General features: G+C 41.4%; 1 protein-coding gene across 3 annotated transcripts in view; it reads left to right on the top strand.

The window, feature by feature from the left end:
• The first annotated feature begins 614 nt into the window (after positions 1–614).
• Positions 615–13,117, top strand: part of NT5DC1 (5'-nucleotidase domain containing 1) — a 103,222-nt gene continuing 90,719 nt past the window's right edge. The window contains exons 1-6 of one of the 3 annotated variants that reach the window (XM_063310880.1): positions 615–878; positions 2,927–3,018; positions 4,148–4,219; positions 9,144–9,250; positions 10,172–10,251; positions 11,595–11,676. In XM_063310880.1, coding sequence (XP_063166950.1) covers positions 786–878; positions 2,927–3,018; positions 4,148–4,219; positions 9,144–9,250; positions 10,172–10,251; positions 11,595–11,676 — 526 coding nt within the window. In that variant the 5' untranslated portion in view covers positions 615–785. The remainder of the gene's footprint in view (positions 879–2,926; positions 3,019–4,147; positions 4,220–9,143; positions 9,251–10,171; positions 10,252–11,594; positions 11,677–13,117) is intronic. The other 2 variants (XR_010068455.1, XM_063310872.1) reach the window with 2 other exon arrangements.

The raw sequence follows: 13,117 nt of genomic DNA, 5'->3' as shown, positions 1-13,117 counted from the left end.
AATTTTCTACTTGCACTAGATAAATGTATTTATTAAACATGCAAGACAGCTAGCAGAGGAAAAATGTTAAGACTGGAAAATTTTATTTTAAGCTTACATCCTCACTTTTATTACTGTTGGATGACAGTGCACTTATGAATTTTGGTTGCTAGTATGAACAAGAAGACACACCTGTGGGCTATCTGGATCAATCTGACAGATAGCAACAAGCCAGGCTCCAGTGATCTTGTTCCAATTTTAAACTATTTTGAAGTGGAAAGATATGAGGTATAGCTTATCTGTAAGATCTGTCATGAATAAAGGCTCTGAAACTCTATAGATCCAGATGATAACTGTCCAGTTAATGTGCAAATCACAGAGCAAAAGGAATAGATTCAAACTTCTTTTAACTCAACCTTGTCTTAAATACCCAAAGCAAATTGTTTCACCTTTCTGAATGGGAGAGGGCTATGCATCCTGCCATACCGAACTCCTTGAGGGACACCATGTGTTCCAGCAATGAACATTTAAACCCGGTTCTGCGTCCAAACGAAACCCTGACCAGGGTTCGTGCTAGTTGGAAGTAGTACGATCAGATGAACTCTGGCTTTTAGTGCCATAGCTGGTTCTCTAGCCCAAGCCCTGGAGGAAAGGAAAACACAAAGCAGGCCGAGAGGATCAGCCTCTGCAGGAAACGGCCGCTGCCGTCGCATCACCCAGTTTACACGCACAGCCGAGCTGCAGTTTCCTCGCGGAACACCGAAAGGAAGCCGCACGCCTGCCAGTTCGCCGCCGCCGCCGCCGCCATGGCCCAGTTCTTCTCGCTGGCCGATTGTGAAGTGATCGGTTTCGATTTGGACCACACGCTCTGTCGCTACAACCTGGTGGAGAGCGCCCGGGTGAGTGGTGCAGCTGGAAGAAAGGCCGCACGGGCTGGTTCCGGCTGGGCTGTTTGAATGGCCGCCGCAGCCGCCCAGCGCAGCGCTGTTGAGAAACAGCCCCTACGACGATCCTTTGGCTAGCGAGCTTCGCAGAGCAATCTTCGGACTGGTTGGGTGGCTCCTCCGGGTTAGGAGGAGGATCCAGATTGTAGCGAGCGCGGCCCAGCCTAATGTTTGCACAGCCCTGCCCGCTGCAAGTACTGCTCTGACGTCTTTTTGCGCGGCTGCAGTAAAACCCGCAGCGGAGCACGGGGACAGACTACCGTAACGCTATTTAACGAAGCGGAAAGGGGCGCGTGAGTTTAGCCCGGCCTGAACGGGCCTTTCCAGGAGGCCAATAATTTTGGGGTGGAAGCCCCCTAGGCTGTATTTCGGCCAGAACGCACATACCCGGAATTAAGCTGTACTGTATGAAAAAGCAACGGACTTAACTTCGGTCTGCATAAGATTATGCTATTATATTACAAGCCTGTATACTTTCACCAAGCAGTAACTCCTGCTAAAGTCAGTGAGATTTTGTTGTTGCGAATACATATGTGTAGGCTTTTGGTACTAGTCTCAAAATCTGTGTTCCCTCGGAAGTTGCATTATAGCTTTCGGCGTTTACACCCAGGACAGCATTAGCTGACAGCCTTTGTGCCTTTTACCAATCTATCTCCCTCTGTGTTTCCAAACTGGTTCTGAGTGTTAATACTGTACTCTGATTAGAAGTTGTATATTCCAGTATTTTTAACTTTTTCATATTTGTTTAGGAAAATTTATTTTGATTTTTTTTAATTTAAGGCCATTAAAAAACAATTAGATAAAAACATACAGCAAGTGTAGCAATGTTTTGTATATAAAATTTTGGAAAATATTTTTTATTTGGTATAAGGGAAACCTTGCCTGTTGATTGGTCTCTCCCTCCCCCCCCCCTGCATTTTTTTTTTCTTTTCCTAAATCAGTACATCAACTTTTGGGCAAGCTGAACTACAGTGCATCTTTCATCATGCAATGCACAAATGTCTCTCTGCATTGTTCTTCAGCCCCACTTCTGTTCTTATATAGGGGCTAAGCACACTTCACAGGTAGTTTTTTTCTGCAGATTGCAGGAATGGCAAAGGTTCAGGAGATCTTATATTCTGATGAAAGTTGGAGCACCTTCACCTATGTGCAGCTCAAGCACAACTATACCAACTATACCATTATGTACCAAAATCTAATAAATGCATAACTAGAATAACAACTGCCCTTCAACTAGTATACGGATAATATTTTTCTTCTAGCAGTTCAATTTTCATGACTTCCAAAGAGAGAAACTCTGAAAGAAATAATGCTGAGAGTTCCTTTTCAAAGATCCTGTTCTGTAAGAACTTCTGAATTATAATTCCTACAGTTCTTTTAGGTGATGGCGTAATTCTTAAATCAGTCATTGGATTTTATGCATGCTTACACAGGAATAAGGCCCAGGTCGGGCTTGCTTTTGCATATAGTACAGATTTAATTGGAATGTGCTTTGGATGGAAAAACAAGCAGCTTCAGGTCTGTATCCAGTGGAAAGAAAAACTTGTACACTTTTTGTTCATACACAAATAACAAAAATATTTATATCCCACTTTTTACCTAAAATAGGGCTCCCAGGTCAGTCTGCTAAACCCACTGTGACAAATGCATGGAAATTACATTCACTTATTTAATGAGCCTTGTCAGTACCCCCACCCTGGGTCCTGTAGTTTAACCAGTTTGCTATGTGTATATAATACTCCAATTTAAATTGCAAACTGATTTCAGCTGCTATTAGGATCAGAACACCCTGAGGGAAGAAAGCTGACATTTCTGAACACGTCGCCATTCCTAAAGCCTACCATTTTGCTGAAGAATCAGATCATTAAGAGGCCATCTACAATGCTGATGTTTTTACATACAGATAATTATTTCTGTTGCTAGAAAGGTAGACCCTGAAGAGTGAAGCAATGGTGTTTCAGTATATCTTTATGTAGCATTAAACTTTTTTTCTTGATTTGTAGCTTATATATGACAGCTTTGCTCAATATATGGTGAAAGAAAGAGGATATGATAAGGAACTACTGAATGTGGTCCCTGAAAACTGGGATTTCTGGTGAGTGATTTTTTTTTTTAATTCTCTTTCCTCTCCGCTCATTAGTTGCTTCTGGAAGAACAGCCTGCCTGCATTTAAGCATTATTAACCGAGCAGTCTCTCAGAAGCAAGAATACCCAATTAAGATTGATATAATTTATTTCAAGGTAAGAGCATGTAGGATTGCAGCTGAAGGGTACTAATGTTGCGGGGCTATATCCTGCTTCCCTATTTTCTCCACCCAACATTTATCCTGACTTTCTGGGTGCAGAAGTGTCCTTGTTTCCTTGATTGCTCAATCCTATAGATACATCAAGTATGATAGATTTTCAAGCGCATGGATTCTCATCCCATCCTTTGGTTGAGGAGCTGGGATTTTCTTCCCTTCAGTCTCTGCCTTCCGTATAATAAATAAGCAAGGCTTTCTCTGCAGCTTTTAAAAGACGTGTGAGCACTCCTTCTTTTCATTGCTGTGTTGTAGGAATAGAGTGGATTGGAGGATGTTCCAGTCAATCATCCTTTTCTTGTTTTCTTTCTCTTTTTGACACTTCATTTATATCTACTGTGTACACAGTTTGGTGTAGTGGTTAAGGAACAACCAGGAGACCATGGGTTTTTAGTCCTCCCTTAGCATGAAAGTCAGCTGGTGACTTTGAGTCAGTCACTTTCTCTCAGCCCAACCCACCTCACAGGGCTGTTGTTGTGGGGAAAATTGGAGGTGGGAGCATTATGTACACTAATTGAGTTGTACAAAATAAAGGGATGATGATGATGATGATGATGATACATAGCAGACTGCCATGGCAAGATACATCAGTTTTGGCAGACGTTTAAATTGATGGCTTGCGAAGGGCTTTTGTAATTAGACCAAAGGCCATAGGTTTTCTTTGGCCTGTCTGTATATCCTCCAACATATCCATTTTCTTGATTTTGTTGATTAGGAAGCCAGACTATGGATTAATATCAGTTTCCCACATTGTGCAGGTTATGCTGAAGTCCCAGGCTTTCATTTAGTACTAAGAGCCTTGATTATCTCTACTGCCCCTGTGGCATTTAAGACCACAGTCTGTTTACAGCTTCTTTGTATTTTGAAGCTTGCTCATAATGCACATCTTTTTCCCCTTCCACTGATGAACCTGAACTTATACAGCTGTAAGGGCTTAGTGCTGGACCTGGAAGAGGGGAACTTTCTTAAGCTTGCAGAGGATGGAACCATTTTGAGGTAACACTGCAATTCCTTACAAAAGTTTATGTTATACAGTTTAACTTTCTCACAATATTCTGTTTTCAAAGTGCAATCATATCAATCCTTCTGTTAAGTCATCATTTCCAGTTTGATGTTCTCCAGATGTGTTGAAGCCACATGCCTGGAATTTCCATCTCAAATCAATCATGTTTGGATTCTAGTACTTGTAATTCTGATCAATCTGGAAGGCTCCAGTTGGGGAAGACTGCTTTAAGCGCTGGCTATGTGTATAGTCAGACAGGTCTCCCAATTAACTGATCATAATAAGGATTTACTTTTAATACCAGGTGGTCCTCAGGTTACGACAGCAATTGGGACTGGGATTGCTGTTGCTAAGCGATGTGGTCGTAAAGTGCAACATCACGTGACCATGTCGCTTAGTGACAAAAATCCCGGCAGCCCCGGTTGCTGTCGTAACCCCAAGATGTGCGGGTCATTAAGCAGGAAGCAGCGGGAGTCCCAGGTAAAGAGCATGGGGGTGCCACAGGGTTGCCAAGGGGAGTGGGGGAGGCCCAGCGCAGGCCATGTGCGAGAGCAGGGAAGCTGTGGGAAGCAGGGCGCTGTGCAAGTGCAGGGAGGATATGGGAAGCAGGGAGCTGGGCAAGCACAGGGAGGCTGGGAGAAACGGTGTGTGGTGCTGCGCGAGTGCAGTGAGGCCAGGGGAACTTAGCAGAGTGACTTTCAACCTTCTCTGCTGGCTTCCCCGTTGACTTTGCTTTGGGGAAGCCGGCAGGGAAGATTGCGAATGACAATCACGTGACTGTGGGGCGCTGCAACCATTATAAGTGCAAGCTGGTTGCCAAGTGCCCAAATTGCAATCTCGTGACCGTGAGGGTGGTGTGATGGCTGGAACTTCAAGGACCAGTCATAAGTACCATTCATTCAGTACTGTCACATCTTCGAACGGCTGCTGAACAAGTGGTCTGTAAGTGAGGACTACCTGTAATTTAGATCCTGTCCTGTCTTCCTGAATGCAGTTCAAGTTAAAGAATCTGTACTATATTGCTAATGATGGAATTTTCAGTTAAAGTTTTAAAAGTTCATCTAGGCACCAAGTTAAAATGACAAATGAAAGAATCCCTAATTCTGGATCTACTTTTTTCAAGATAATATGAAGCTGAATGTTTGGACATAGTGCTTAAGATTCAGGGCCAATCAGTATAAAAAAGAAGAAAAATAGAGCCCAACAGAACTTCTTTTTTTATTAACTTTGAGCCACCAGTGAAGTTGCCTTTTAAATTCAACAGAACTTTAACCGAACAGGATGAACCTCACCACTATAGCCAACAGTTTTTAGATGTCTTGGGACTGAAATTAACATGCAAGTGATCTTTAAAGTGATTAACATGCAAGTGATTTTTAAAGTGATTAACATGCAAGTGATTTTTAAAGGGATGTACACATGAAATGAAATACATGCACTTGAAGATTCATGTTTTCAACAGCAATAGAAAGGTTTATAGGGTAATGATAAAAAATAAGTGAAAGGAGCATAGTGAAATGCAGTTTTCAGTAACTATTTTTCATGTTACCCTTCTGTGCGAGCTATGGGGACTAGGAATGGGAGGCATGGTGTTACAATGGTTCTCCTCCTTTCTCTCAGGCCAGTTCCAGTCATGTTGGCAGGGGGGAGAGGTCAACCTTTTGGCCCCTTATCTGAGGGGTGCCTCAGGGTTCAACACTCTGACCACTCCTGTTTGATAACTTCAGGTAGTCTTCACTTAGCGACCAGCTGCTTAAAGGGCATTCAAAGTCACGATGGTACCCCAAAAGTAAATTTCCGACTGGGGCCCGAAACTATGACCCTCCCAAGGCCTCCGCAATCAAGTGACCAAAATTTGGCCATCCCAGAAGTGGCGGCCATTTTGGCTCACATGTCCGTCCTTTGGAACCAGGAAGTCTTCCAGGCTTATGATGCTGGATTTCTGAGGCAGCAGGCCAGGTCACGTGGTCGCACTACTTCCTGTGATTTAGCAGCTGGCAGAGGGAGGCTTGGGTGTGCCTTACTGTAAAAATCTCTAAAAGTTACAGTACTTTTTTTTCCTGCTGTAGTAAACTGCAGCTTTCATTACTCTACAGTACTGTACAGTACTGTATATAAATCTGATTTTTGTAAAACAGCTGTTTTAAAAACAGTAAACCAGCATTCAGCATTGTTAAATATAATTAAAAATCAGGTAGGCAGAGGATGGAACATGCATGGCACCATACAAATCTCTACTTAAGTTAATCGAAAACTGGGAAAAAATTAAAGGCAAGCATAAGTACCAGAGTTCTACAGTATAGTACTGCACCTTTAAACCTGTTTAGTACTGTACTGTAGGACAAAGATTCCAATGAAGACCTTACAGTAAATTTTTTTAATAATGAACCAGTAATATTAGCTGAAAATAACAGTAATATTAACTGAAAATAATACTACTGTAGCCACAGAAGTATTTCCATACTCATGTTTTGGTGGAAAACATATGACTACCACACTCTACCCCCCACAATATTGCAAAGTAACTCCTAGTTTGCTTAACAACTGCACCATTCTCTTAACAAGTTAAGGAAACCACAGGCCCCAATCTTGAATCACTTAATGACCGCTGTGACTCGCTTAACAACTGCTGTAGAAAAAGGTTGTAAAAACAAGTCTGACTCACTTAACAACCATTATGACCTACAACCAAAAATCTGGGCTCAATTGTGGTTGTTAAATGAAGATTACCTGTACATGCAATCTCTGGGTGAGATCAGTATACTGATGATACTCAGTTGTACCTCCTGACCCTATGTCAACCAAGTGATGATATCAAGGTAACATCTCAGGGCCTGGAGGCTGTGAAGATCTGGATAGGGAGGAACAGGCTTCAACTCAATTCTGAAAAGGGAGACGGCACCCAGGAGGAGGGCCTTTTCTTCACCCACCCTTTGGAACATCATTTCCCCTGAGGTCAGACTAGCCCCAGCCTTGCTGGCCTGGGGATCCAGTAACTTGAGTATGGAACCTGCAAAGTGGCTTTTTTGCTAGGGAAATTGAATGTGCTCTCCCACAGATTATGCTTTTTAAAATTTTTTATTGTTTTTAATGTTTTTTAATGTTTTTGTTGGGGTTTTTTGGATATTTGGTTGTATTATTTTGTGTTTTTTACTTTGTAAGCCACCCAGAGTCATGGATGTGAAATGGGCAGATATATAAATTAAATAAGTAAATAGTTCCTGTCCACTGGAATGATATACCCTCCCCCCCGCCCGAGATTTGTGTTACCCTAACCCTGCCCTCCTTGGCTCTTTCCCCAGGCTCTAGGATAGAAGTGGTTTTCTTTGGTTGTTGTTGTTGTTGTTATTACTATTATTATTGTAATTATTATTATTAGACCTAGTTCTCTTTTTCTGTTAGTTCTATCAGGTCATGCCATCTTATTGGGGATCTTTTATTGATTATTTTCATTGTAAGCAGCCCAGAGTCAATTGAGTTGGACAGCTCTATACATTTTATTAGTAAATAAATAAATTCATGATGCTTCTGTGCGTAGTGTGTGGCCACATGCACCCATTTTTTTTTGGTGTTTTCTTATAAATGGTACATTTAGATGGAGTTTACTTTCTGCCCATATACCCCTAGAAGCCTGCACTTGTTGAGCTGTGTTTGACATTTGCTGGTACAGAAATCTTCATGTGTCACGCCCTGTCTATGCAGAGTAAAGCACTGACGCTGATTCGTGCAAGAGCAGGTTCAGTTTTATTCTGTACATAGTACCAGTTCCGAAAAAAGCTGAGAGTGACAGGAGCGTGCCGGCGCGGGGTTTAAATACCCCGCGCCGGTCAGCGCCCCCTCACTCAGGGTTACATCATCCCCCCTTTGTCCTGCATGCTGTCTTGCCGGTAGGTGAAGGGTTGCGAGGCCCCGCTGGTGCTCCGGGATCGCCCATCATCGGTTTCCTTATTCAGCCGGTGATTGCTGTCAGCTGGGCGATCTCCGTTGCGCTGGTGCTAACAGCTTGGGTGTGCCTCGCGATCCGCTTAGCCTTTGTCTCTTCTTTCTTCTTTGTGAGCTGATGGCTGCTTATCTTGGGCCCCTTCCCCTGCTTCCTTGTTATTGTCATGTGTGCCATTGCGCTGATGTCTTCAGCTCAACGGCACTCATGACATCATGTCTGATAGCTTTATTTCCCTGCCTGCAATTATACTAAATATTTTGGACTAATTAAGGCCCAGGACAATGACATTTATGTTATGTTATGCAAATGAACATAACAGCCTTTTCTTTGTTTTTATTCACTGAAGCCCTATATGAACTCTTAGGCATTACTCCTTCAATATTTATACTCCCACACTTGAATTTGAATTCTCAGTGGCATTTTCTGTTCCATAGATAGGAAGATAAGTTTTTCCTACCTGCCACAAAACAATTATCAAAATAATAGAAGTTATTATTGAAAGCAAAGAGTGATATGAGATGCAGATGATAGCAGACATCACTGCTGAAGATTATGGATGTCTTTGAAGATCAGCCATTTTCTTCACTTCCCTATTCAGTTGCCTCTTCCCGTCAGCTCATTTCCAATCCCTGCTTCTTTTCCCTTCCTTTCCCAGTTTGATGACCTCTTATCCGTCCCCGTCCCATTTTTTCCCCCTTCTTCTCAGCTTCTGCTATTGGAAGGAGGGAGGGTATACACTTGTTTTTCTATGAAAAAATAGCTTTTGCATGAGAGGGAGAGAACAGTTGGTATATGCAGGTGAGAGACAGATACTTTCATAAATTGGTTCACCTTATTTTATAGGTGATTAATTTTAATCTGTAATTCATTTTTTTATTTTTTAGCATTTAGAGAATTCTATTATAATGTTGGAAAAGAGAAATAAAAGAACATAAAATATAACAACATTCGTATCTGATTCTTCCCTTAAACAGGGCAAGTCATGGTACAAAACATATGACCTCTGGAGAGATTTTGGAGAAGTACGGAAGGAGGGAGTGGAAACACTTTAAGACAATGAGTGGGATGGTTTCTCGTTCAGGTACTACATGCATGGACCCAGCCCATATAATAGATTGTTATTGTATCAACTCACCTGGCCTGTATGCAACCTTTTAACATTCAGAGACTTAAGGCAGGACAAAGGCAGAGTTGGGAGAGTGGGTGTACGTCAAAGAACTAGCTGAGGGGACGGGAAGGGAGTGCCGTAGGCCTAATCTAGCTAGAGCAGTCCACCATAGCTGTTTTTTTTTACTAAAAGGGGAAAAGTTGCTCCAATTCCAATCATGAATCTTACATTTTATGCCAGGTTTTCCTGTAATTAATGTGTCACAATATAAAAAATGGGAAGTTTTCATTTCTTTTTCCAAAAACTTTTTTAACATCCAGGCTATCTATAAGGCTAAAATTAGAAGGAAATATATAAGTAGGAGGCTGAAAGCTTATTCCCAAAGGTGATAAAGAAGTCAGGCTGAAGCTTGCTTCATACATAGTCTGAGATGCTTTGATGTGTGGGAGAGTCTGAGATGGATAAAGTTATAAGTTTTTTTTTTCTAAAAAGGGGAGATTACCTTTCAGAAAAGCTCCATCTTCAGCTTTTTCTGGAAGCAGACAGTATTGGAGACAGACAACTCTTCAATGGGAGTCATTTCAGGGGGCTAGCCCCATCGCTGAAAAACAGCACTTCCAGGCTTAACCCTCACCTACTCCTGGAAATTAATGATATATCCCTGAATTCATTACATAATTTTGGATTTCCTACAATGATATTTGGGTTATGGTCTGGGAGGCAGCTCTAATTGTATGATTCTCCAACATTCTGATGTCTTTTGAGTAATATCCTGCTCAAGATACAAGGGCAAGGGTTGCAGACACCACTATTATTATAGTAAATAATAACTTCATAAAATGTTGATTTGTCCACTAAATATCTAATACGGCATTCAATTTCTTGTCTTTACAGCTAAATATTATGCCTATGACAATTACTTTGATCTACCTGGGTCACTTCTTTGTGCACGGATTGTGGATGGTTTAAACAAAGTAAGTAATAATCAGGTTTGGACCCCAAGGGAAATACATTTCACTTAATGTTCTTCCTGATTCTGCTTCTGCTTCTCCTCTCCCTTCCAACATGTTATATGAAGCTTGAACATTCTTTCAGGGATCAAATTCTTTACTCTTGTTTCATGGCAGCAGCTCATAGGAATTAGCTAGAACTGAATCACACATCTGCAGCTGAAGGAATTCATTTTTCTTAGGGAGGTAAATGTTGTCGATGCCTGTCTCTGTTTCTATTTCAGACAGCCCTACGTGTAAATGGGACAGTGATTCTGCTTATTGGCTTGTCCCTGAAACTCAGACATCATTTCTGTGATCAGCACTGATAAATCTCTTATTCTGAAGTTTTATGGACCGAGCAGGCAAACTCTTTTTCAGTGTGTTTATTACTGTATGTGTTCTAGTAACTTGCCATTCTTGCTTCAAAGATACTCTTTTTTGGGGGATATAAAAACCTGAAAAGATGGATAAAAATGTAGGTCTAAAAAGGGGAAGCCTGTCCTGTGTGGGGGACTTGGCAAGCAGGCAAGCATGAAATGAACTTTTTATTTTTTGACTGATGTCTCCAAAACTTATTAAATCCATCCCTTTGTTTAGAATGACTTCCACATTTCTTTTGGGTCGGTGTGCAAATGTTGTCATCCAGAGACCCATATGAAAAACAAGGCTTTTATGTTCATGTTAGGCATCATTAAGAAGAGAGTTTCCCAGAACACTCATCTTTAAGCAGATAAGATTTATTGTAATGATCAGCAGCCATCATTTATGTACTGCAGTGATGCCTGTGGTGAATCTCTTTCACACAAGTTATCCCCTTCCTGCAATTAATCATTTTTGGCTTTTGTTTTTTAATATTAAAATGTCTGTTTCATACAGGGAAGTTCAAGAAGAAGTGAAGTATAAAAAAATCAAGTCAGTAATGCAATCATGAAAGGGCATAATCTCTTTGGTCACCTCATTACATCACAGAGGGAAATCCAGTCCTACATATTAATAGCAAAGTCAGTCTTTAAATGTGTGTTGTTATGCTGCCAAAACTAAGGGAGAAACTTAAGGGGCATAAGAGGAAGGCATTCCAAAACATTCCATTGATAACTGAGCATGCTCAATTGAAGGGGTGGGGAAATGAAGAACAGAAACAGGGTGATGAAGTAGAGTGTTTTACAAATGGGAAGAAAGGCTGACTGGTATCCTGAGTGGGAGAACACTATATGACTGCATTGTATTTCAGGCTGCATTTGTGAACACTCGCTTATTTTCTCATTGCTTATTAGAAAAGCTTCTTACACTGAAAAAGCCAATGGGGTTTCTTTTTATGCTTGTAGCACAGCCCTAGGAGAAAATATGACTTCTGGAAGGATATGGTTGCTGCCATACAGTATAATTATAAAACTTCTGCTTTTAAAGGTGAGTGATTTCCCTGTATTTCAAGGGCAATTTCTTTGTCGAAGCTGCTTTTCATGTATCTGTCAGAACATAAGTGGCCCTTTGTGATGGTCTTGGCCATGCACGTTCACAATTAAAATATATTCATGTGGACTGAGTTGGAATCATAGTGTAGATTTATGTAGGTGGGACTATCTCAAATTCTGGATTAATAGTTCAGGAAGCCTCTTGACTAACTAGCGTGTACTGCAGTTCTGTAACCTTTTCCCTGCTGCAGTAAGTAAAATGTTTTACCTTGCGGTAAGGAACACTTTTTATCAGAAACTTTTTTGCAGCTAATAAGGAGCAGAGTTTTTGGCTTACTCTGTGTGAGGGGGGCCTTAGATGGGAAGTCAGGCACAAATCCAGGAGTTCTTGATTCTGTGGGTGCTTAGAGCATGAGACTACTCAACCCTCCCCAGACCTGCAAATAACTGGATGTATTGGTGTGTGGGAATCACCTTGGGAGACAGGAGAGAGAGCTGCAGCCTAGACAATGGTCTGATAAGAGAAATTTGAGTCTGAAGGAGGAAGGGTGGGAAAAGCATCTCAGAAGGGACTCTCCCTAGTTTTTGGTAGAATAAAAGTGAATTGAAGGGAGGGGTACTTTCAGACTTGCAAGATTCTGTTAATGTGACCTGACAAGAAAGATAGAGCTAGTACTCCTGGTTGTGCTTATTGCCTGGACTACCTCGCAAGGCTAATACTGGAAACGTTGGTTTACATGGTAGGCTGAGAGAAAGAAAACTTTTGCAGGCATTAGGGGATGAGCCATGTGAAAAACTAACCAGCGTGAAACTTTTACACATTTTCCAGCTTTTTCCCCCTCCTTTGTAAATGTCCATCTCCTGCCCTTACTTTACATACGGGAATCCAGCACAGAATTGAATGTTCCAGTATGTGTATCTGAATGCCTAATTTGTGGCTAAGGCCTATCCTGAGACACACAGCAATGCAGATAGTGTCCTAGGGGAGCACAAAAGGGTAGAAACATGGGTGGTTTGAGAGCTGTTCCTTTCAAAAGGTTTAAGGGGATCGTCTTAGATACTGTGCCTTCAATGCCGTTGATATGGAATGGAAATGGGGATGCCCAACGCATGTGAAGTAGAAGTTAAGGGTGGGTGTGGGTGCATGGGTATGTAAGTTTTAGCAAAGGAATGCTTATTCCCCATGGCAACTATACTAGAATTGTATTGCAGATTGCAACAAGGCACAGGGCTAAACATAGATAAAGGTCTTCGTATTATGAAGATGATAAACTTGTCCTCCAGAAATTCCCAGGGTAACGTACAGCAGAATACCACAATGCAGTAAAGACAATTGACAGAATTAAACCTAGAAGGCTTACTTTGTCAAAGTAAGCATTTAGGATAATAACACTATCTTTTGATAGCAAAATTCACTAAATAATGATCAGAGAAAT

This window comes from Candoia aspera, chromosome 1 (genome assembly GCF_035149785.1).
Source record: "Candoia aspera isolate rCanAsp1 chromosome 1, rCanAsp1.hap2, whole genome shotgun sequence".
Lineage (NCBI taxonomy): Eukaryota > Metazoa > Chordata > Lepidosauria > Squamata > Boidae > Candoia > Candoia aspera.
The sequence above is the reverse complement of the archived record's forward strand: the minus strand, read 5'-3'. Positions and strand labels throughout refer to the sequence as shown.